This window comes from Puma concolor, chromosome B4 (assembly GCF_028749965.1).
Source record: "Puma concolor isolate L17-30 chromosome B4, mPumCon1.1.hap2, whole genome shotgun sequence".
NCBI lineage: Eukaryota > Metazoa > Chordata > Mammalia > Carnivora > Felidae > Puma > Puma concolor.
The window spans coordinates 936,016-959,827 of record NC_141673.1 but is presented as its reverse complement, the minus strand read 5'-3'; the positions used below and the strand labels follow the sequence as shown (position 1 = coordinate 959,827).

The following is a 23,812-nucleotide window of genomic DNA, read 5'->3' as shown; positions in this document are numbered from 1 at the left end:
CTGCACCTGCTGGGTGTTGAGGCCTGACAGGTGTGAACTTGCAGAGGAGCAAATTTCACCACATCCTCGGAGATCAAGATAAGCAAATTAAGTGAAGATCTGGGAGGAGCCGAGAGCTGGGGTCTTATTAGACTTTCTAAACCGTGAACGTTGCACATTTTGGCGTTTGGCCTGACCCGACAGGCAGCATTTGTTTCCGAAGGGTGACGTTGATGTCAGGTAGGGATCGGAGCTGCAGGAGGAAAGGGTCCAAAATGCCGATGCCCCTGGGAGCCAAGCCGGATGTGGCCCCATCTCACACTCCAGGCTGTGTGTGCCCCACGTGTGCCGGGGACAAGCAGACAGACCCTGTGGCCGACTTGGCAGGACTTCCGGAGGAACAGACAGGATCCAAACACCCTCAGCTTGCTCCAAAGCTCACCTGGGTGCGTTTCCCACTGAGAACAAGAATCAAGACCAAAGCCTCAGACGAAACTACAGCCTCTGAGCCTGAAAGGGCTCCTGCTGGGGTGAGGAGGGGTGGGGAGGGGTGGGGAGGGGTGAGGAGGGGTGGGGAGGGGTGGGGAGGGGTGAGGAGGGGTGGGGAGGGGTGGGGAGGGGTGAGGAGGGGTTGGGGAGCAGTAGGGAAGGATGCGGAGGGGGTGAATATGGATGCGGGTGGGTGGGGGAGAGGGGTGAGGAGGGGTGGGGAGGGGTGGGGAGGGGTGAATATGGGGTGGGTGTGGGTGGGAGGGTGAGAAGGGGTGGGGCGGGGTGGGGGTGGGTGCGGAGGGTGGGGAGGGGATGGGAGGGGTTGGGGAGGGATGGGAAGGGATGGGGAGGGATGGGAAGGGATGGGGAGGGGGTGAATACGGAGTGGGGGTGGGTGGGGAGGGGTGAGGGAGGGGTGGGAGGGGTGGGGAGGGGATGGGAGGGGTTGGGGAGGGATGGGAAGGGATGGGGAGGGATGGGAAGGGATGGGGAGGGGGTGAATACGGAGTGGGGGTGGGTGGGGAGGGGTGAGGGAGGGGTGGGAGGGTGGGGAGGGGGTGAATACGGGGTGGGGGTGGGTGGGGAGGGGTGAGGGAGGGGTGGGGAGGGGTGGGGAGGGGGTGAATATGGGTGGAGGTGGGTGGGGAGGGGTGAGGAGGGCTGGCAAGGGCTGGGGAAGGGGTGAATATGGTTTGGGGGTGGGTGGGGAGGGGTGGGGCAGGGTGGGGATGGGGTGAAGATGGATGCGGGTGGGTGGGGAGGGGTGAGGAGGGGTGGGGAGGGTGGGGAGGGGTGGGGAGGGGTGGGGAGGGGTGGGGTGGCGTTGGGGAGGGCTGGGTAGGGGTGGGGAGGGGTGGGGAGGCGTTGGGAGGGGTGGGGAGGGATGGGGAGGGGGTGAATATGGGTTAGGGGTGGGTGGGGAGGGTGTGGAGGGGTGAGGAGGGTGTGGAGGGGTGGGGAGGGTAAGGAGGGGTGGGGAGGCGGTGAATATGGGGTGGTGGTGGGTGGGGAGGCGTTGGGAAGGTGTGGGAATGGGGTGAAGCCGGTGTGGGGAGGGGTGGGGCGGGTGGGGAGGGGCCTCCACCTGAGCCAGGAGGCGCAAGCACTGAACTGTGCGGGGTGGGCACGGGGGGCAGCTGGGCCTGGAACGAGGTTCGAACCGCCAACTGTCTGGACTCCGGGGGGCCGACGGCTGGATACTCACAAGACGAGCAGGATGGACAGCGACGTAAGGGGACACAACTGAGAGCCGGCAGCCAGCAAGCCTGGTGTCCCCTACAGGAGGAGACCAAGTTCGGTGCTGTGGGACCTTCCGGTGTCGGGGCGCGGGTCAGGGAACGGACCGTCTCGGGGCCCCTGGCTCCCCCAAGAAAGGTCGTCTTTCTGGTTATCCGGGCTCTGTGTATTGGCGTCCATGCCTCAGGAGGGCAGCCACGGGCCAGTGTCCCCCACAGCCGGACACTGAGACCCAGGTGGGAGCCGCGGCAGCCGCAAAATGAGCAGACGGCCTCGTGGCCACGTTGTGCGTCCTAGACACGAATTCTTTAGGTCTCATATGTCTACAAAGTCTTTATTTCGCCTGCAATTTTGAGAAATATTTTGACAGGATAGAGTCCTAGGTTGGCAGCATTTGTCTTGCCGCATTTTAATAATGTGGCGCCACTGTCTTCTGGCTTGCGTTGTTTCTGAAGACAAATCGCCTGTCGTTTTTACCTGCGTCCCTCTGCCCGCCTCTGGGATTTTCTCTTTAGCATTTGTTTTAAGCAGTGCACCTTGACATGTGCTTTTCTTCATGTGCTTGGAGTTTATTGAGATTTTTAAATGTGTGGTTTTGTAGTTTTCATCAAATTGGGGAAACTCTCCACCATTATTTCTCTAAAAAATTGAAAATACCAAATGCTGGCAAGGAAGCGAAGCTGCTAGAAGTCTCTCCCATCCTTGGCAGGAACGTAAAATGAGGCAGCCAGTTTGGAAAACAGATTGGCGGTTTTTCATGAAGTCGAACATACACTTGCCATATCAGCCATCAGTTCCTGGGTGTTGACCCGAGAGAAATGAAACACACACACCCTCCACGTGATCTGTACGTGCACATGGCAAGTGCCGGAAACAACCCAAAGCTACTGAGAAAATAATCCCAGGTGTCCATACGGTGGAATCCAGCAGAATGAACTTCCGAGGCAAACAGGAAAGTGGATGCGTCTCCGAGGCGTCGTGCTGAAAGAGAGAAGCCAGACTCAAAAGGCAACGCGCTGTATAAGTCCCTTTACGCTGCGTTCTGACACCGGTCAATAAATGTCTAAACCTTGCCCCTCACCCAGATTTGGCTCCTCCTTCCAAAAACTCTTTGCCTGGACTGCCCTGCAGAACTGACCTCATTCCTCTGGGGTAGCGTCACCCCTCCTTCGGCACCCATTGGCTGCACAGAGTCCCCCGCCAGGCTCAGGGACGGCGAGCCCACCATCAAAGAGCTCACAGCCTAGAGCAGCAGCGGACATACGGATGACAAGTCGCTGTGGACCCCAGACGAGAGGCCCCTCACTCGAGGGAGAGGGAGAGGGTGTCCACAGCCTTCCTGGAGGTGGTGACTCTGCACTGAGCCTTCAAACACAAGTGGGAAAGCGTCTAGTCTCTCAGCATCAGGGATGACGCTCCCTGTGGGTTTTTGTCCGAGTTGGGGAGGATCGCTCCTATTCCTGTTTTGCTGAGAGCTGTTTTCATAAGTGGGTGTTGGATTCTGTCAAGTATTTTTTCTGCATCTACAAGTATGATCGTGTGGTCTTTCTTCTCTAGCCTGACGATGTGATGCCGTACATTTATTGATTATCGAATGTTGATCTAGCCTCGCATGCCTATGAGTTGGGTTTGATTTGCTCATATTTTGTTAATATTTTGCATCTATGTTGGTAAGAAATATCGGTCTGAGTTTTCTTTTCTTGTAATGACTTTGTCTTGGTAGTAGGGTAATGTGACCTCATAGAACGTGTTATAAAGTGTTCTCTCTGCTTCTATTTTCTGGAACAGATTGTAGAAAACTGATAAAGTTTCTTCCTTAAATGTTTGCTAGAATCCACCAGTGAAGTCATCTGGAGCTGGTGCTCTCTGTTTTGGAAACTTATAGGTTATTGATTTAATTTCTTTAATAGATATAAGCCTATTCAGATCATCTATCTCTCCTGTGTGCCTTTTTGTAGATCCCATCCTTCAAGGGATTAGTTTATTTCATCAAAGCTCTCGAACTTGTGGCATAGAGTTCTTCATTAACATTTCTTTATTATCCTTTTAATGTCTATGGGATCTGTAGTGATGAACCATCTTCCTGATATTAGTAACTTGTGTATTCTCTCTTTTTCTTAGTTGGCCTGCCTAAAGGCTTATCAATTCTATTAATCTTTTCCAAGAACCAACTTTGAGTTTCACTAATCTTCTATTTTTCTAGTTCTAATTTAATTAACTTCTCTGGGTTTTTTTTTTAAGATTTTATTTTTAAGTAGTCTCTACACCCAACACAGGGCTCAAACTCACAACCCTGAGATCAAGAGTCACATGCTCCACCGACTGAGCCAGCCAGGAGCCCCTCTGCTCTGTTTTTTATTGTTTGTTTTCTTCTACTTATTTTGGATTTAATTTGCTCTCCTTTTTCTAGGTTCCTGAGGTGAAAGCTTAATTATTGATTTTAGATCTTCTTTCTTATCTAACATGTGCTTTCTTCTAGAAAAGTCCCTCTAAATACTGCTTTTGCTGTATCCTACCAATTCTGATAACTTGTATTTCCATTGTCATTTAAATTTTTAAATTTCTCTTGAGACTTTTCCTTGACCTATGTGTTGTTTATTCCCCGACTATTTGGGGACTTTCCAGCTACCTTTCTGTTACTGATTTCTAGTTTAATTTCATTGTGGTCTAAGAACAAGCTTTGTGTGATTTCTAGGCTTTTGTTAAGGTGTTAAGAATGTTGGTCAATCTTGGTGAATGTTCCATGTGACCTTGAGACAAATGTGTGTTCTGCTGTTGTTGGATGAAGTTGTCTACAGATGTCAACTATATCCAGTTGATTGATGGTGTTGTTGAGTTCCACCATACCCTTACAACTTTCTGCTCACTGGTTCCATCCATTTCTGGTAGGGTGGCCATCTCCAACTCTAACAGCAGACTGGTCCATTTCTCCTCGCAGAGTTGTCAGGGTTTGCTTTATATATTTTGACCCTCTGTTGTTAGGCGCATACATGTCTACATTTGCTGACAGGTAGGGCAGTCAAGGAGGGGGAGGCATTATACGGAGAGACACCAGGCCCAGAAAGTGAGGCAGGGCAGGGAGAAGGAGCTGGGCAGGGAGCGGGGTGAGGTTCAGGCCAGTTTGGCAAACCTAGCAAGGGGTGCCATGGCCTTTCCATCCCCAGGAGGCATATGGAGCTGTGCAGGGGGCTCAAACCACTGGGTGCTAAGCCTCACCTGAAGGAGCCTGGCAGACAAGCACCAGATCCTCACATCCTGGTGTCTATGCCTTTGTGTGGCGCCCTCCCCTTGAGTGTGGGTGGGACCCGTGACCTGCTTCTAACCAAGAAAATATGGTAAGAGTGATGGGGGTACACGGATTTGTGCACGTGGTCACATTATGGGGGACTGCAACCCCATCTTCCTGGGTTGCTCTCTCCTCGGCTGAGGGAGGCAGCCTCACTGGGAGCACCACATGCTGGGACCAAGGAGCAGTCTCTGGCCAACAGCTGGCAAGAAACCAGAGCCACCGTCCTACAACAGGGAGGAACTGAATGGGGCCAGCATCTTGAGTGAGCACGGAGCCCGTCCCCCCCCCAGCCAAGCTCCCAACAAGATGGCAGCCGCGCGAGTCCCGTGCGGGGCACCCAGCCTGTGTGCCCGGCCGCCCACCCGCAGACACCCCGAGACGGTAAGCGAGCGTTGCCCGAGCTGCTGCCTCTGTGGCTGTTTGGTTTCACAGCAAAGGACAGCACCACCCCTCATGCAGCTGGCGTCTAGGTCCAGGGCTCCAATGGCCTTTGAGAAACCTCAGTGGAGTCGAGGACAGCCTGGCCAATGCCACGGGCACCTCGACGCTACTCGACACTCACAGCACCAAGAGCCATCGCGGACTGCGGCTGGGCTGGCTTCTGAGACCTGACGGGAAGGAAGTGGGAGAGATAACGGGTCCGGGCCATCCCGGTGAGTGGAATGACGCACGTGGGGTCAGCAGGGTTGGTGGGGGTCGCACGAGGCCGTGGCGCCTGGCCCCCCATCCCCAGCCACCCGCGGCCCCACCTCCCAGCTCCCAGAACCACGTCCTGGGACAGTCACCGTAAGCGTGACAGCAAACGCCACCCCCGACATGACTTAACGAAGGCATAGCGACCACGAGATGGAGAAGTGCGCCGTGCGGGGGTGCCGGGCTCTGGCGGCCAAGGCGTCAGCGTCGCTCCACGTTCGCAACACGAAGGCGTCACGATGCACATCGTTTGGGGAATCACGATCGCTTTCAAACGCCTTCAAGCGTATTCTCCACCCACGTCTCTGCGTTGGCTCTGGCCCCACTGCTGACCAGCTCCAGTTAAACCTGCCTTTTCTCATCAGGAGAAAAGATCGTGCGTTTTGTTTTCAGTTGATTGTGGGAATCTATCAGGAGGACTTCCGGGGCAACCCGATTTCTCACACTGCCTGGAGTCGAGAAGGGGGGCCCCACCGGGCCTGCCCTTGCACCAGCCAGGCACACACCTGTCTCCAGGCTGGGGGAGCCATGTGTGCGCGCAGGAGAGTGGGGGAGGGCCCATCACCGCCTCTAACCCCGCCCCCTGCTCTGCCTCCCGGCCCGTCCCCTCTCCAAGTCAACCCGAGGACCCCCTACCCCGCCGCCCGCCAGCAGCACGCGGCCCCCAGGCGGCAGGGCGGCTCGCAGAACCTCGCCGTCCTCCGCGAGTCCCACCCTTCCACACACCCGTCACACACCCGCGGCCCGGCAGCCCCCAGGCGCCCCCGAGCCCCTGCCCTCCGGAGCCATCTCTTCGTGGCCACGAGGCCCCCACGGAACTCAGATGGTGTCACCCTGCTCAGGCCCCGGCAGGTGACTTCCCGGCCTCACCCCACCAGCCCCTCTCCCTCTCCGCCTGCCCCACGGCCCCCCTCGCTGAGTGCTCCGAACACAGTCCCGCCTGGGGTCTCTGCACCTGCCTGCCTTCTCCCCAGGACTGGCCACGTGACCTGAAGGTGCAAAATGAAAAGGTCCCCGGCTCAAAAGTTATTGAGAATTTCAAGATGCCTACCCTCACAGCCCCACCTGGCTGGTTCCTCCCGCCCTCCTGTGGTTCCTCTGCTGCGTTGTCCGAGCCCCTCTGCCTCGGGACCCTGTGGTGGCAGGACGCTGTCCACTGCTGTGGCCAGCCTGGTGCCCCACCCACCTGTCTGGGGGCCTGACGGCCTTCTCCGAGGGGCTCCTGCCACCCAGCCTCCCTCTGTCCTCCTCAGGCCGGTCCACTTGCCTCAGGCCGTCCGCCCAGGAGCAGCCCTGGCCTGCACGTGCTGCAAGACGCCTCCTCCAGGCAGCCTGCCCTGCACGCCGGCAATTCCTTCATTTCTCAGCTCTTCTCTGGGAGGGGACAGAGGACGCTCACCCTTTGTCCCCATCTGCTGTCCTGACGCAGAGCCTGGCACACAGTAGGTCACAGGAAACACCTGTGGACCCGCATGGATGCGTGAAAGGAGTGAGCAAGGGAGTCTCGGGATATAGGAGACTTGAGAAGGAGCCAGAGGTGGAGGTCAAAGGCAGAAGACAGAGACAGAGCCACCCGGGCGGGAGCCCACCCAGGATGTGGGCCTTACACAAAGCCCAGGACAGACAGGCATGGAGGGTGGGCAGGGTCGGGAGGGAGCTGGGACTGGTGGTCAGCAGGGACAGTGTCGCTCAGCCCCCCCAGGAGAAGGAGAGACAGAGCCTGGGACCTGGCCGGCAGGTCTGGGGAACAGTGACTGGTGTCCCTGGTGCCCCCAAGCCAGACATGGGCTCCCTCCCGGGTGACCAGTGTCCGCCCCCCGTCCCCACCGCCGCCCCAAGCCCTCGTCCCGCCCGTCCACACGGCTCGGCTGCGGCCAGTCCCGGCCCGTCTTCCCCTGCCGGCCCCTCCCGACCGTGAGCTCACTTGTCGCACACACAACGGGAGGTCCCCGACAGGGGAGGCCCGCTCAGGACGAGGGCACACTGACCAACCCTCAGGGGGCACGACCTACGGGCGTTGGCCACCGAGAGGTCAAGACGTGGGGGGACGTGGCAGCGGAAGACCGGCCAAAGCGATAGGACAAGAAAAAAATAAAAGAAGTACAGATTTGGAAGAAAAGACGGACCCGTCATTACACACAGGAAGTGGCAGGTCTACACGGAAAACCAACGGGACCAATTAACTGTCAGAACAAAGAGCTTGGGGGCTTCTAAACCCAACACCGACCTGAGAAACGAACCCGTGCTTCTCTACGTCCGGAAAATGTCACTGAGAGGATGTGGGGAGCGACCCACACGGGCCTGAGGGCTCTCGGGGGCCGCGCTGAGCTCGGCTTAGAAGGCAGGGGTCAGCACGCGCGCGGCCGTGGGAGCCCTCGGGCTCGGCCCCCGCGGGGCCGGGCCTGGAGGCTCGCTTCCTACAAAGAGAATACGGCCAAGTGACGTGACGTCACTCCCACAGTGAGCTCACTGGATACCGAGGTCCCCCCACACCCCTGAGCACGTAACCTCACCCCGCCGGCCCCCCGTTTCTCATTTGGAACACGGGGGTGATAACACCAGGGCCGCAACGGTTAAGGCCTTAGAGGAAACGAAATGACCCGTGTGGCGGGCTCCCGCCCTGGCCACCGCCCCCAGCCCCTCCCCCACAGCTCAGGCCGGCCTCGTCCGAAAGCAGGCGGAGGCGGGCGGCCTCTGGCACCGGGCTCAGGCAGCGAGGGGCTGAGTCCCCATCGCCGGTGCCCGCCACCGTTCTGGCTCGTACCCCAGCCCTCTGAGCCCCAGGGCCCCCAGACGGCCCAGCCCGCTGCCAGGGCCCGCACGAGCCTCTTCCAGGCGCCCTGCCCAGCGGCCTCGCCGGGCGGGCAGGCCGTGGCGGGGCTGGTCAGCAGTCTGTTGATGGCCTCCTGCCCGCTTCCCAAGCCCGGCTCCCCTCTGCGGCTCCTAACCTGCACCGCCCCAATGCCCCCGGAGCAGGGGGGGTGGGCAGTGGGGCCAGGCGGGAGGGGGTGTCCGGGGCAAAGACACTGAAGGGACCGCCCTTGGAGGCAGCGGGAAGCCTGTGGGCGGCCGGGGGCCCCTGGTTTGTGTCTGAGCAGGGGCACGGGGTGTGCGGCTGTGTGGGGGCAGGGGCCAGGGGTGGGACCGCGACGGGGGGCAGTGGATGTACCCAAAGGGCCGAGTGGGAGCATCTTCAGAAGCAGAGTCCTTAGGTCCTGGGGACGGTACAGCCCAGAGGGCTGAGGGGGCCCCAGGAGACCAAGGTTGAGCATTTTCTTGGATGTTTGGGGCCACGTTAAATACTTTTCTGTGGAATGAGTCCATAGTTGCCCCTTTTTTTTCTATCCTTTGAACACGATTTGTAAACTTCTATACGTTAAGGAAAGCCCTTTTCCAGTGGTTTGAATTGCAAATACCCTTCCTAATTGTCTTTTGACATTGTAAAAGATTTTTGGAGGGCCACGCATGCCCAAATTTTTTGATTTTACCTTGCTAAATATATTACTATTTTCTTTTACAGTTTCTGGAGGTGCGGTCATATTTTAGAAGATCGTCCCCCCTCCACGGTTACAGACACTTCATGATTTTCTTCTGGAATTTTAATGATTTCATTTTGACCCATTTGAAGTTTACCTGCTGTAAAGAAAAATAATTGTGGCCTTCAAGGGGTATACATGTACGTTTCTATCACAAAAAGAAAAAAAAAGTCTCAGGACCGGTAGGAAAGCTCTGCGTGCCTCCCGAAGACCCAGGCTCTGCCATTCTCCATGGCCCAAAACAGCGGCTCCAGCGCCATCCACCACGTCCACATTCCAGCCAGCAGAAAAGAAAAACCAGTAGGGAGGAGTACTCCTCCTCCTGCAGAGGGCACTTCTCTGAGGTGACGGTGACACGTCCTCGGCCTCACCTGCTACAAGGGAGCCTAGGGGGATCTAGGCATTATTCCGAAAAGCTTCACTAGAGAGAGAATGAGGGGGGCGGGGCGGGGAGGATCAGTTGGGATCTGGGCCACAAGCAATGCTATGGTGTTGTGGGGAGGAGAGCCTGCTCCCACCGAGGGGGAGACCCCAGAAAGGATGGACCGGGGGGGGGGTGGGGGGTTCCCAGAGAGGGCACGACCAGGGGGAGAGGAGACACAGGGATCCCCGTCTGCCATGGGGAGCTGGGGAAGGGGCCTGACCAGGGCAGAGGGGACGCGGGAGCCCTAAGCCACGCGGTGAGCATCGCCCATACCACCGCGACACGAGGGGCTGGGCCGTGGTTCTGCTGCTTCGCGCTCGGAGCAGAGCCTCACCACCTGGCGAGGAGAAGCTGAGTGGGTCCAGGCGTGACTCCAGACGCCCCCGTGTCCAGCCAGCGTCCGCTGAGACCGCAGGACCCTGCACCGGGTTAACAGGAGAGCAGGCCAGCAGGGCTCCCAGGGGAGGTTGGTGCCTGCATTTACCCACCCCGGGCTGCCCAGGCCCCTGCCTTCCAGGGCTCCCAACGCGTCTGCTGGGCCCTTGCACACCAACACACCAAGTCGCCCCGGGGGACTCCCCTGCCCGCTCACCCAGAGGTCCTCCAGCTCTGGCCAGGCCCCCAGCAGCAGCTCCCAGCAACCCACCCCCAACCGCCCCTGCCCAGGCGGGGCCTGTCTCCACCGGCCGAGGGTGCAGGGCGGACCCGGGACCCTGGGGCCAGGGAGAGGGCCCGACAGGGGCTTGGATGCCTGGACACAAACCCCCTTGACCCTGAGTCAAAGGAGACCCCGACACGGGTGTCCTTGCCTTAATCACCCTGCAAGAGATAGAAATCCAAGAAATGCCTCAAATCAGCTTGAAAAGTGGGTCAGAGATAAAACACACACACACACACACACACACACACACACACACACACCCTTGTGGAAAAGAGCAAGAACCCGTGGAAAGTGCCACTGCCCCCCACCCCCGGGGACGCCTGCAGAGGGACCAAGGAGCCTGACACCCGCACACGGGTGAGCACGATCTCACTGCACCTGCTTTTGCGTTTGTATCATTTCACTTTGGGATTGTGTTTGAAATAGTAGCGAGGTAATGAGCAGCTGAAGAGCGGACACCACGATCCCACTTTTATAAACTCCAGGAGGGGGAAAAGGAACAGACACATCGTACCTGTGTTGTAAAACAGCTCAAGAAAGGAAAAGAGAAAAAAAAAAAGAAGCCACAAGAGCCCAGGGCCCCTTGGTGCTTCACCGAAGCAGGCAGTGGGGTCCCAGAGGTCCCAAACGGTGCCCTCTGCCCTGGGCAGCTGGTCACCGCCAGCCCTACCCAGCCCCAGGTTTGGGCCGAGGCACAGCCACACCCCGCTAAGGGCCCTCTGGGAGGCTTCCAAGGAGACGCCCCAAAAGGTCAAAAAAGCCCAGGCAGGAGAGCGCTGCCTGCTGGGGGTCCCAGGTGTGGAGGGACCAACCACCCGAGTGACCTGGGACTGAGGAGGCTCCCAGGATGTGGTGCTGATGCCCAAGTCCTGGGCAAGCAGGGCAGATGGTCCCCCTTCCGGTGGGTGCAGAGCGGGCCGCTCCCAGGAGGTGGCCCGGCAGAGCCCCAAGGAGATGGCAGGTGCCAGCTCCAGCAGGGGGCAGGCAGGAGGAGCCTCCTCACCTCCCTCAGCCCCGTCCCTGACCCCTGCCCTGAGCGTGGCCCAGGGAACGGCCCCGGGGGCCAGGCTGGTTTCTAATGAAACCTTCAGAGCAGCACCCGGGGTGGGGGTGGGGGTGTCTGGGGCACGGCCTCACGGTGGAACCATCTGCCCTCCTCCCTGACACCCCTGCAGCCTGTCCCAGGTGACCGGCCAGGCCCCAGGAGGCAAGAGTCCCTCCAGGTGATGCCACTAACAAAAAGCTCCCTCTGCTCAGACTCAGGGACCTTCAGCATGACTGGGACCAGGAACACGACCGGAACCAGGACTGGAATCAGGACCAGAACCGGAACCGGGACCGGGACCAGAACCAGGACCAAGATCAGGACTGGAACAAGGACCAGAACCGGGACCAGCGGGCTGGGGGGGGGGTGGGGGAGGGGGGGAAGGTAGTACAGAGCAGTCACTCCAGGCCACCAGCCACCATCACCAGCAACCTCGCAGAGCCGCTGCTCCGGGCTCAGGTGGGAGTTCTGGGGGCAAACCCCAGCTCCTAACTCGACGGCAGACCTGGCCCTTCCCTGACCGCAGCCTGGGCCTTGTCCACAGAGACACCCCCCCGCCCCCCCCCCCCCCCCCGCCAGGCTCTCCACAAGGGCCGGTGGTCCTGGGGGAGCCGCTGCTGGTAGAAAGCGTCTGTCAGACACAGGACAAGACGATCAAAGGAAGACATTTTATTTTTTCAAGTTTCTATGGAGATGTTACAAACAACGGAGACTGAAGGGGGGCGGGGCGGGGGGAAGACATTTAAAAATTTTAAACTACCAGTTTAAAATAAAAATATGATTAGATAAAATAATAAATAATGCCATCCATGACAGTTTTAAGATGAAGGCATGTCACGTGCCTCAATGAGGTGGCCGGGGACAGGCTGCTGGGACCCTGACCCTCACCTGGCCTCCGGGCTGCAAGCCCGCCCCGGCATCCTAGCGATGGAGGAATGAAATGGCCACACCGTCCAAATCTTGACTTTATTTTTTAATATAAAAACCGCATTTTTGGAAACCCACCCTACCTTTTCCCCTAACATAATGCTTTACCTCTTAAAAATAAAAATAAAGTACTAATTCTATATACATCACATGTACCATACAAAAATGTATCCAAAGTTTCTATTGCTACCAAAGTGTTCTAAATTAAAACAAGTTACAGAAAGCCCCTCATTGTAAACAAAAGATTACAAGTTACAAAATCAAAGAACACACAGCCAGAGTCATTTACACAACAACCAACACATCCTGCTCCCAAAGCAAGTCGAATCTGTATGTGCCTGTATAAAAATGCATATCAATATACTTTTGCAAATTTATTTTTCATTATAAAGCAAATGAATACACTTTCTACAATAAATAACCCGCTGGAGGCACACCCGTGGAAAGCTGGGGCAGATGGGCGGAGGAGGCGGACAAGGAGGGTGAGGAGGGTGAGGACGGCGACACGGGGGAGGGGCGGGGGGGGTAAGCGCCTGCCCCAGCCCCCACGGGGGGGGGCGGAGTGTTTTTGGTGATTTGCAAGTGATGTACACAGCATAAATCTATTCTCCACCTCTTTCCACAAAGTACCATTCAAAATAATGTCATTTTCTTTCTTAAAATACACATTTGTCATTGTAAATTTACATCCCGTCTTATTAAATAGTGGTACTCTGTGTAAAGAGTATGATTTACAAAATTATTAAACATTCAAAAGTCTTTAAAAAAAAGCTACAGATCAAAGAAAGTGACGCAGGTGCAGCCTCCGGCGTGACCCGTGCCGGGCACGGGAGGAGCTCAGCAGACGCGCCCGCGCCATTCACAGAGCGCCCAGACGGGGACGGTTTCACAGAGAACTTGGAAATAAAACCTGCCCTCCCCGGGGAGGGAGAATTAAAGAACCAGGCCTAGAGATCAGAATAAGTTAAGTCTGGAACAATATACACGCATATACAGCTTATCCACACTATGGACAAGGCCACGGGAAAGCGGGCAGGTCAGTCGATGTCGCTGAGGTCGCTGGTGGGCTCCCCGTGCACACGGCTCAGGTGGCTCATCGCGCGGTCGAAGGCGACCCTCACAGCCTTCCTGATGCTGGAGTTTCTCCCCTCCATCATTTTCAGTTTGTCTATGGTCTCGTCCATGCCGAGGGGGACCATTTTGGACTTGGGGAGCCATTGCCTTTTGAAAAGAGAAAAGCCGGAGTGGTCGGAGCCGTCCGCACAGCTACTCAGACGCACTTGACACGATGCCCTGGCAGCTCCAAGCCCCCAGTGGGGAAGAGCAGCCGACATGAGGTGCTCAGCGGCCAAGGGAGGGAACAGAGGCTCGTGCCCTGGAACCCGCCCCCCACCCCCATCCCCGCCCCAGGGCGCGGCCCCATCGGCCAGCCCTCATGGGCCGCAGGACAGGGGCACGGCCCAACCCTCCTGCCAACCCCGGGAGAGTCCGGGGGACTCGGGGAAGGCGTGAAAATCAAGCCGTCCCCACCTCTCATCCACAACACTCCCCACAGGGCCACTGGATCCTGGGGGCTGGCAGGAGACAGGCGCCACCCAGCAGCCTTCCACGCCTTCCCTGAGTGGCCACCGAGGGTCACGCGCAGAAACGCTGACGCACGCACACGCTGCAGGTGCACGCACGGAGTGGGGATGGGCAGGGGGCCCGGGAGCGGGGCAGCCGACGGGCCTCGGACCAGACAAGGCAGGCACAGGCCTCCACGGGGTCTGATCGGGAGCGCGGCACGGGGCAGAGAGACACGGGGCGTGGAGCGCTGGCGGCCGCGCGTGGCCACACACACCCGACCCAGCCGTGCTCGCCAGCGCCGGGGGTGCCCGGGGCGCTGGGAGGGCCCGCGCCCCGCAGCCGGGCCCCCATGGCCACCCACACCGGGTAGCCCTGCTTTGGGCACAGCAGGGGCCGCGGTCCTGGGGGCAGAGCGCCTACGCCAGGGTCACCGGGGGCCCCTCATCAGCACAGCAAGCTTTCGGACTAAGAAACGGGGACACGGGCCACGCGCACCTCGTGAGCGCTCGGGGGGCAGCACCGGAACCCAGGACCGTCGGGGTCTGAAGCAGGGAGGGCCTCCAGGCAGGGCGCTGGGGTCCGGAGCCCACAGCCCAGAGCGGCGTGGGGACCCACACACACAAGAGGCGAAGAGACCGGGCTGGTGGCAGAACCCCACGGGCCCGGCTGTTCGCACGCGGCTCCGCGAGAGGCTCACAGGCGGAGGGGGACGGGGCCCCCCGTGGCCCCCGCACGGATACCCTCGGCCCACGCACGCCACACGCGCCCCGCGGCCTCTGAGCCAGCTCGGCACCCGGCACCCGCACTCACCAGCTTCTCTTGTTGTCAAAAAAGAGAACGAGGAACAGCCTCTCGTCAGCCTTGGTCTGCATGTGCTCGCCGACCTTCAGCACGTCCAGCGGTGGGGCCGGGATGGTGACCCCGTTGTGGTGGCCGGGCACGCGCGGCATCTTGGGGTCGATGATCTGCCAAGGGAGGACGCGTGTGGGTCACGTTTGAGAGCCCCCCACCGTGCCCCCGGAGCTCTCTCCCCAGGCTCCGGCCTGAGCTGGGTTCTGAAGCAGCTCTCCCGACACCGATGCCCTGTGCGGGTGGCTCTCGGCGGGCGCCCGCGGGACACCTGTGTCGCAAGGGCAGCGGGACAGCCCCGGACCTGGGACAAAGGCCACGCCGCTCGGTGCCCTGGCTCCCCGGAGGGCGGCCCGCGGACCCCCGCACCCAGACCCCACGCCCCGCCACCCCGAGGCTCACCAGGGCCGGATACGAGGGGTAGCCGCTGCACTTGGCCCACACGACTTTCAGAGGCTCGAGAGCAGAGGCCGCGGCGTCGGAGGAAATCCACATGCTCCTCTGACCGACCTCTGGGCAGAGAGAACGGGCGCCGTGAGGGGCCAGGCGGCCCAACCACGACCCGGGGCTGCCTCCTGCAGCGAGAGCTCCCCCCCGCCCCCCCCCCCCACGGTCCCACATCCGCCTGCGCATGACAGACGAGCCTCACGTCGGGTGCGGGCGGCCTGCGCAGAGGAATGGAGCATTCCACACGAGAAGCGACAAACCGCAGGATAAAGCTTCCGCTGTCCCCGTCGGGGGCGGGGGAAGGGGAGACTCGACGGACACCCCAGGGTGGAGGCGCAGGGGAGTGGGCAGCTGGGGCCCTCCCGGCGGGACGGCCCACGCCGCGGCCGCGTCGCACAGCCGCGGAGGCCGGGCGGGCTCACCTGCGGCGATCCTGGCCGCCTTGGCGTAGTTCCCGTTCTCGATGCAGGAGATCAGCTCGCCGCGGTCCTCCAGCGCGGGTCTGCGCACCAGAGCGGGCTTGCCCCGGCCGCACTTGGGTGCGCCGAAGCTTCGGGAAGAAGAGCGCGGCTCGGTCACAAAGCTGCGCCCCCTCCCCTCCCCGCCCCTCCGCGGCGGCCCCAGAGCCGGGCCCCGCAGAAGCCAGGCCGAGGGCCCCACGGCGACCCACACGGGGCCCCGGCCACAAAGAGCTGTCCACGGGGCAGACGGGCAGGCGGGCAGGGCCGCGCTTGCTACCCTTCTGACAAGGGAAGGCCTCGGGAGGAAAAGACAGAACGAACGTAACCGCAGACTGAAAATCTATTAATTTCCTCTGCGGTCACACGTCCTATCTCTGGCGAAGGGGCACAAGGCAGTCCCCCAGGGACGGGGCGGGCGGGAGCGGGCCCCCCAAGCCGTGCCCACCTGGAGTCACAGAGAGGGCCGCTGCCGGACGAGATGCTGGACTCCGAGGCGCAGCGTCGTCGGGGCGCGGCTCTCCTCCCCGGGGCGCCCCCCAGCCCCTGCTCACTCCGTGCGCCCCCAAAGCCGTTGGCGAGACCTGCAACACAGGCACGCGGGCCCCTGAGCTCAGCACCCCGGGGCCCACGGCGCGCCACAGCTCCCCCCCGTCTGCGGGCCCACGGCAGTTCTTCCCTGACCCCCCGGCCCCGCGGTGCCGACGACACGGGAAACACACTAGTGCTTCGCCACACGTCTCGCTCGGCGCTCAGAGCACCCTGGTCTGAGGGTGGTGCTCTTCCCAGGAAATAAAACGTCCGACAGGCCCCACAAAGCTAAGAGCGTGCGGTGACTCCTCCCCAGACCCGCAGACTCGCCCGACCAGCCCCTGCTGCGGGGGGGACCGGCCCCTCCCGGGGCAGTGACGCCACCACCAAGAGCGGGTTCATCCGCGGGCGCATCGCCAGGGAACACGGGAACCTCAAACACCCGAGACCCTCCAGAGCAGAAATCGCGCTCTCTTTAGCCGGGGCCGCCCTCGTCCCAAAGCACCGCAGCTACCAGCATGCGGTGGGGTGGGCGCGACCCAGGGCCGAGGCCACACGTCCGGGCTTCCTTCCCACAGCCCACGGGAGCGAACAGAACCCGTCGACTCACGATCTGGGAAGTGTCTGAAACTCAAGGCACATCTCAGAGTCCAACCACTTCCTCCAAAAAAGCCCCGCTTCACATCGGGCAACAGAAGGCGTCCGTCCATGCGTCCGTCCACGTGTCTGTCCACGCGCCGGGATGGGACGGGGTGGTGACGGGGAGCCGGGCCGCCCCCTCCGGGTCCCACAACCAGACAGTCGTGCACGTTTCTTTCCCCAAAAAGAATCCCGTTCCCACACTTAAAAAAATTTAAACCCAGTTCTTCAGAAGTTGAGGCCAGATTACGGGATTTTCTCATCTGCCTTACGTGCTTCTCTGTGTTTTCTCAGTGACAAAAACACATGTTAAACGAGGACAACGAACAAACTCTGACGGTGGCTGAGAAATCAAAACGCGAGCAGTGGCTGAGCGCGGCTGCTCACAGACTGAAGCCACGTCTTCCTGAAGTAAATTCATCAGGCATCTCGCTCCACTTGGTAAACTCAACAGCACCCGCTTTAAAGAAAACTTACTATTTTTCACTTTTCACTTTTAAATCTAATTCACATTTTTCTAGCAGAAACTGTGGTCGGCTGGGGGTGCTACACTCACTTGTGGAATTTGGACGTTCGTGGGCCCGTAAAATACAGCAGTTGAGCAGAGGGCCCAGGGCCGAGAGCCGGTTCCAGCCACACTCGCCAGCAGGCCGGGGGACCAGAAAGAGGTAGAGCGACCCCCAGGGTCCCCCAAGGCCAAGAGGTCTCAGGAGACACAGAAGGCGGCAGGTCCCCAAGAGCAGAGAGACCCCAACTCGGAGGCAGGCAAGTCAGAGACGGCCCGCCCAAGCCAGACACACCGACAGAAGGAGGGAGCCCAGGGTGCAGGATCCAGGTCCGAGAGAAGGGGCAGCAGTCCGGAAGGCGCCTGTGCAGCACCCAGAACCAGTGAGGCTATGAGGACGCAGCCTGCGCCCTCAGGGGAAGCCCAAGGACGTCACCCGACTGGCCGGTGCGGACACACCCTGTGGCAACCAGAAGGCACAGCCACAAGGCCACACCTCTCGCAGCATCAACTTGGAGCTGAGGCCTAGTGATTCTCGATGGCCTCACTCCGCGTCTAAACCCCCTCAGCCTTCTAGGGGCAGCTTCGCTTAGGCCGGCAAAGCTGAGCCTTTCCGAGCAGAGCTGGTGGGGGGGTGGGGGGGGTGGGGAGCGGGGCCCGGAGGAGAACAGGTGCGCCAGGAAGAGTCCTGCAGGGGGCCTCTTCCTGTCCTGCCATGATCGCTCGGAAAAGCGAGAGGACGAGCAGGCGGCACCCAGAGCGCACCTGACAAAGGTCCGACTAAGGCCGGGAGCCCGAGCAGCGGCAGCCACGGCCAAGGACGCCCGGCACCCATGGAACCAAACCACAGAACCTGGCACCTGCACGGCATGCCTGGCGAGAACCAGCTGAAGCCACTCTCCCCACGAGCCGCTAAGGGGGAGAGATGAAAACGCGGCTCAGTGCTCGGTCTGAGAAACCAGAGAACGACCACGTCTCCCTCGACCTCCCTCAGGATATAGGAGGACACGCACATCCACGGTGACTAGTTACTACACACGGTTCTCCCCGGTGCCCAGGAAACGTCACCGAACACCCACTAAATGGCAGGCACCACAGACAGGCCCAAAGCAGCAGGCCTCACGGTGGCCGGGGCGCCCCGACGCCTTCCTGCCTCCTCACTGGCCTCGACAGGCCGACAGGCTCCCTGTCCAAACAGACCTCTCCTGCCGGCTGCGGCCCAGGGAGCCCGCCGGCCCCGCCCTGGAGACCCTGCAAGGACTTGCAATGACATCAGGTTCTGGGGGTCAGCACAGAGACGGGCCCACGGATCATTTGCAAACAGCAGGCATCCATACGGCGCCTGAGCCCCAGCCTAAAACCTGCTTTTAACAGAACTATTTCAACAAGAAGTCATTTTTTCAATGGCGTAAGTCAAACTGGTACACTACAAAAACCAAACTGAAAGACAGGTGGCCATCTGGAGGAGGCCAGTGCCCCCGTAGCACCCGGGCCTCATGAGGACCTCTTAGGAGGCAAAAGACACGCTGACCTTCCCTCTCTGCCCCACAGGCACCACACCCCGAGCCAGGGGGGCCCTGGCCCAGCCTCTCCCCACCCAGTCGAGGCCTTCCCAGGGCACACCTGGGCTGGGCCGCGTGGGGAGGGGGGACCCCAGGGGCCTCCTGAGACAGCCGACCAGCAGTGCCAGAAGCAAAGCCCTACAGAAAGCTTCCTGAGGCCGCGAGCTCTGCTGTGAAAGGCTCACATCAGCCAGGTGGCAAGAAGCCGCCGAGACCCACACCTGCCACAGCCTCGCTGCTCCGTAAGGAACCTTCCAGCTGGCACCCGGTGAGAGGCCGAGCGAGCAGGGTGGGCCGCGCTCACTGCTGTCCACTACGGGCCACGCAGAGTAGACACCAGTGATCTCCCTGCCACCACCCAGGCTCCACCTGGCTCCCCAAACAGGACGATCGGGGATGCGACACAGGACCGGCCTCAGAGGCCGGGTGGGCACGGTGACCGCACTGGGCCTCCTCAAGCGCTGGGGCCATCCGTTAACCTATTTCTACATCTTTATTTTCACTACTGGCGACAGAACTGCATTTCTGTGCATTTTTCAACCTTTCTGCGAAAACACGGCAGATAAGATGCCAACCACCCCGCTTTTGCCTAGACCAACTCCTCGAAGACACAGCCGTGGCAGGGGAAGCTCCCACAGGACACCTCCAGGCCCCACGGGCAGGACTCCCGCTCGCTGCAGCAGCAGTGGGCACGGTGACCAGAGACCGAGCTGCCCGGCTCGCTCAATTCTCCCTGAGGGTCGACCAGCCGGCAGGAAGGGAAAGAGAGAGCGAGGGGAAGGGGGAGGCCAGGTAGAAACCCAGAAAAGAAAGATGCTAACGAGTAAAGGAGGCTTCACACATCCTCCAGCTGGGCCGCGTGCCTCGCACGGGGTTCCTTCCTGCGCCCGTGCCCGGCCCGAGACCCCCGGTCCTTTTGGGCCGGTACTGTGCCTGCCGAAGGCGGGATCAGAATCTCTGTCCGTGTAAGTCATCGGCAGGTGCCGCAGGCGAAGTACCCTGCTCCGCGGCCGCCCTTGGCATCGTTCACACCTACCCACGGGGCCGGGACGGGCAGGGAGGCGTCCCTGCCAGCTGCAGCCAGCTCCAGGAGGGGCACCGGGCGGCTCCTCCCGGGGTGTCTGGCTCGGACTTACAGGAGGGGGTGGGCAGGGTGGGGCACATCTCCTCCACGTGTTGGTGTTTGGGCTTTTGTTTGGAAAAAGGCTGAACGGATGCTTCCAGCTCCTCCACAAGAGTTAAGTGACACACAAGGGCGCAGTGATCTTTCTGCGTTCCAAAATGACCGCTTAGCAGAACTCCGTCCGAGGTGAACAAGAGAAAGTAATTAGGATCCAAAGAGTGAGCTACCCAGCGTGTTAGTAGTTAGAGTGAGAACCTGGAAAACAGCGAAAAAGCCATTTAGTCTGACCGGGGGCGCCGCCCTGAGCAGCCGAGGAGGAACGCGACTCCCTCTCGGTCTCTCTGCGTCTCTGTCTCTGTGTCTCTCTCCTGGACTGTCTGTCTCTCCTTGTCTCTGTCTCTCTCCCTCTGTCTCCGTGTCTGTTTCTTTGACTGTGTTTTGTCTCTGTGTCTCTCCCTGTCTCGTCTGTCTCTTCTTGTCTCTGTCTCTCTCCTTGTCCCTCAGTCTCTCTCTCTCCTTGACTCTGTCCCTCTCTCTGTCTCTCCCACGCACACACACACCCCACGTGCACGCGGCAGGAGCCTCAGGAGCAGAGACCAGAAGCAGGAATGTGCCGGCCCGGAAGCCCGTTCTGGGAATCACAGAAGCGTCAGGGAAGAAGGAAGCGGGGGACGGAGCGCAGGCCCCAGGCGAGGTGGCACCGGAAGAGCGGAGTCGGGGGCTCTAACCCCGGCCCGCGGTGCCGCCCACGGCTCGAGAGCAGGGAGCCCCCGGGGGGCCGAGTGTCTCCAAACGAAGGGATCTGTGTTCACTCTAACTCGGAAATCTTGCGGCGTGCTGTGGGACGCCAGAAGGAAGAACCCCTACAAGGCAGAGCGCACGGATGAATCTTTGGAAAAATCACAAGGTTCAGAACAGTTCGAGTCCTCAGATGGTGGAGAGCGCCGCTCGGAGCGAGCGATCCGGGGCGCGCAGAGAGCACGGAGGCGGAGATGAGGTGGAGCCAGAAATGGGAGCCGATGCGCAGCGTCAGGCCCGCGTGCAGAGCAGGTCCTAGTGCTACTAAGACTCCCGGGCCACACGGGAGGGCGACAGGGCCCATCCCGTATCTACTGCCAGTCTGGAACAAGAAAGCAAACACCCCCGTGTCAGTCAGGCTCTGGACCGCGGCCGGCTCGCGGACGCTCCTGCGGGAGCCGCGGCAGCCCCAGAAACCTGCGGGGCCCCGCTCAGAGGCCGGCCGGCGGAAGGAGGGGCGCTCCGTGCCAGTGCCCGCGAAGCCCCCGGCAGCGCGGCCGCAGCGGGACCCGCCCCGGCACACGAGGGAGGCCGCGGGGCCCCCGCGGACCACTCCCCCGACGGCGCGCCCGATCCGGCAGCTCAGCCCTGGGCCCGGCGCGCTCCCGGCTCGCCTCCTCGCGCCACGACCGGACCCCGGTGCCCCCCGCACCGCACCGCACGCGGGAGACGAGCTCTGTCCAACGTCCACGAAACCCCCGCGCGGCCACACGTTGCTCAGAAACAAAACAGGCTTTGACAAATTATTTTCAAAGGACCGGCTTGGTATCCGCCCATCCAAATACAAGCACGTGAACGCAGAATTTCTATAAAATTAGTTAAAGATGCAATCAAGACACAATTTATAAACCATCACTTGGGCAACAAAAAGAATTCAACCGTGCGCCGCCGAGCAGGAAGCGCGACCCCTCGCCCGCACCGGAAACCACGCTGACGCTCGGGCGGCCAAAGGCGCTCCAGCGTCTCGATGTGACAGGTGGACCAGCACGCACCCCAGGCCTCGGTCCGCGGCGAGAGCCCAGAGGACAGACACGTCCCGTCCCACCTCCGGGAAGAGGCGTCAGAGGCACAGCCAGCGTCCTTGCACGACGCAAGGGTGACAGCGGTCTAGCGGAACTGGTGGGGCCTCCTCGGCTTTCATCTGGAGGGGACACGGAGGCTGTGCCAGAACAAAGGCCGCCTCCCTCAAACCCAGCACAGGGGAGACCCCGAAAGAGCCACTACCGCAGCACGTGAGTGGGAACCTCCCGGTGAATTCGACAGATTTAAGTTACAAAAGCTCAGCAGTGACGCGACCTCGCGTCATTTCCGCAGACAGCGGTCCTCTCCCTACACGCGCCCACAGAGCCACAGAACGGTGAGAAACGTCACCACGTGCTTTGAGCAACTGCCCAAAGGGGCGCCTGGAGCCCACAGGCAGGCCCCTCGCAGCCCCGGGCGCGCGCCACCGGCACCCCCCGCGCACGTCCCTCCGGGCGGGCTCCATAAGCCAGACGCCGCCGCGCACGCGCCATCGGGTTCCCGGGGTGCACGGGGCGTGCAACGCGACCACGCCGGGCCGCCCCCGCCCCCGGCCAGCCCGTGACGGTGCCACCCTGGAGGACACTGCGGCGTCTGGCTTCTCGTCTGGGGATAAAGAGGCCCCTGGACGGTCGGCTGCGAACGAGGGCCCAGCCGCTCCGCGACACCCTGGGGGAGAGAAGGCGGCGCCGTGGCGCTCCGTGGCATTTACCTGTGTCCAGGCGCTTTCCCGGGGACCCCTCCTCCACCTCGGAGTCGCCGCAGGTGCTCCGCGACCTTTTTCTTGGCTGCAGAAGAGTCTCCAACCTCGGAAGGACTACAGACAAAAAGGTTTTGGTCCCTAGCTGAGGAGAAGTTGGCTGGGTTTCAGTGTTCTTGGCAGACTTTGGGGGGCTTACACTTTTCGATTTGCAGAAGAGAACAGAAGTGCGTCTGTTTACATCGCTTGATGGCTCCGCCACCGCGGAGGCCGCCGCCGCCGGCGCATCGCCACTACTGGCGAGGGTGGGCTCTGGAGGGTGTCCGATTACCAGTGCGCTCTGAGTGCAAGTGCTATGTGATTCATTATCAAATGTGACTCTTTTGAATAGTTTACTCTGCTCTGGGTTCAGTTCTACTGGTTTGAGGGTTGGTGGTTCTGAATTAGTCTCCGAGTTTGAAGGAAGAGGTAATGCATCTGATGGTTCAAGTTTAGGGGGAGATTTATCTCCTGAAAAAATTATAAATAAAGTGATTTTTGAAAACTGATAATTATAAAATCTATTATAAAACTTACTACAAATGTGAAGTCCACCAAAACACTAATTCAATTAGGAAACAAAGCATCACACATACTGTCTGCAAGCAGTGAAGGGCCCGTCGGGTCACACTGTGTGCGCTTCCCTAACACCAAAGACTGAGGTGGCCTGGCGCCCCGGGTCCGGGTGCGCAGGTGTAGAAAGTTCCTCTCTGAAAACAACTGTGAACGACTCCTTCACATATGTCGACAGTAACACATCATTCGAGTTCATGACAATTTCTGCGACCAACGATTCACTTACCTTGAGGAAGAAAACAGTTCACTCAACTAGGGAGTCTAACGCGGCATTCCCACACAGTCCTGACCTGGGTCACGCGGTCAGCAAACAGGAGGACACGAGCGTGTCCGTGTGATTTCTGACCAGGGTGTCCTAAGTCGATGATAAACCCATCTGATGAGTGGCGAGTGGCTGTGAACGGCTCAGGGAAGCAGGAAAACCCCCACTCAGCTCTCCAGATCCTTCACCCTCTATGCCACGTTCTGCAATGTTCTACTCTGGGCAGTTTTTCTAGAATCTGACTTTAAAACTAAAAAGTCTTTGGAAGATGACTATTTTAGCCTCGTTTAAAAGGCTTCTTGATGCTACTGACATAAAAACAAGAAGCCTGAAAAGCCCAGGGAACACGACTTCGTCACCTGGCCCTGGGAGGTCGGTCTGCTGGCCACCAGGGCCCGGAGAGGAGGCCCTCCGGCGGCGGCGAAGCAGGCTGGCCAGCAAGGGCACAGCCTCTA

General features: G+C 60.1%; 1 protein-coding gene across 8 annotated transcripts in view; it reads right to left on the bottom strand.

Annotated features, from left to right (window-relative positions):
- Nucleotides 1-12,009: 12,009 nt before the first annotated feature.
- Nucleotides 12,010-23,812, bottom strand: part of BRD1 (bromodomain containing 1) — a 43,298-nt gene continuing 31,495 nt past the window's right edge. For 3 of the 8 annotated variants that reach the window (XM_086711961.1, XM_086711959.1, XM_086711960.1), the window contains exons 8-13: nucleotides 22,493-22,990; nucleotides 16,051-16,186; nucleotides 15,567-15,694; nucleotides 15,100-15,209; nucleotides 14,659-14,813; nucleotides 12,010-13,503 (exon numbers count right to left, since the gene is read on the bottom strand). In XM_086711961.1, the coding sequence (XP_086568087.1) occupies nucleotides 13,320-13,503; nucleotides 14,659-14,813; nucleotides 15,100-15,209; nucleotides 15,567-15,694; nucleotides 16,051-16,186; nucleotides 22,493-22,990 (1,211 nt within the window). In that variant the 3' untranslated portion in view covers nucleotides 12,010-13,319. Of the gene's footprint in view, nucleotides 13,504-14,658; nucleotides 14,814-15,099; nucleotides 15,210-15,566; nucleotides 15,695-16,050; nucleotides 16,187-22,492; nucleotides 22,991-23,812 lie in introns of those variants that run through there. The other 5 variants (XM_086711963.1, XM_086711962.1, XM_086711964.1 and 2 more) reach the window with 3 other exon arrangements.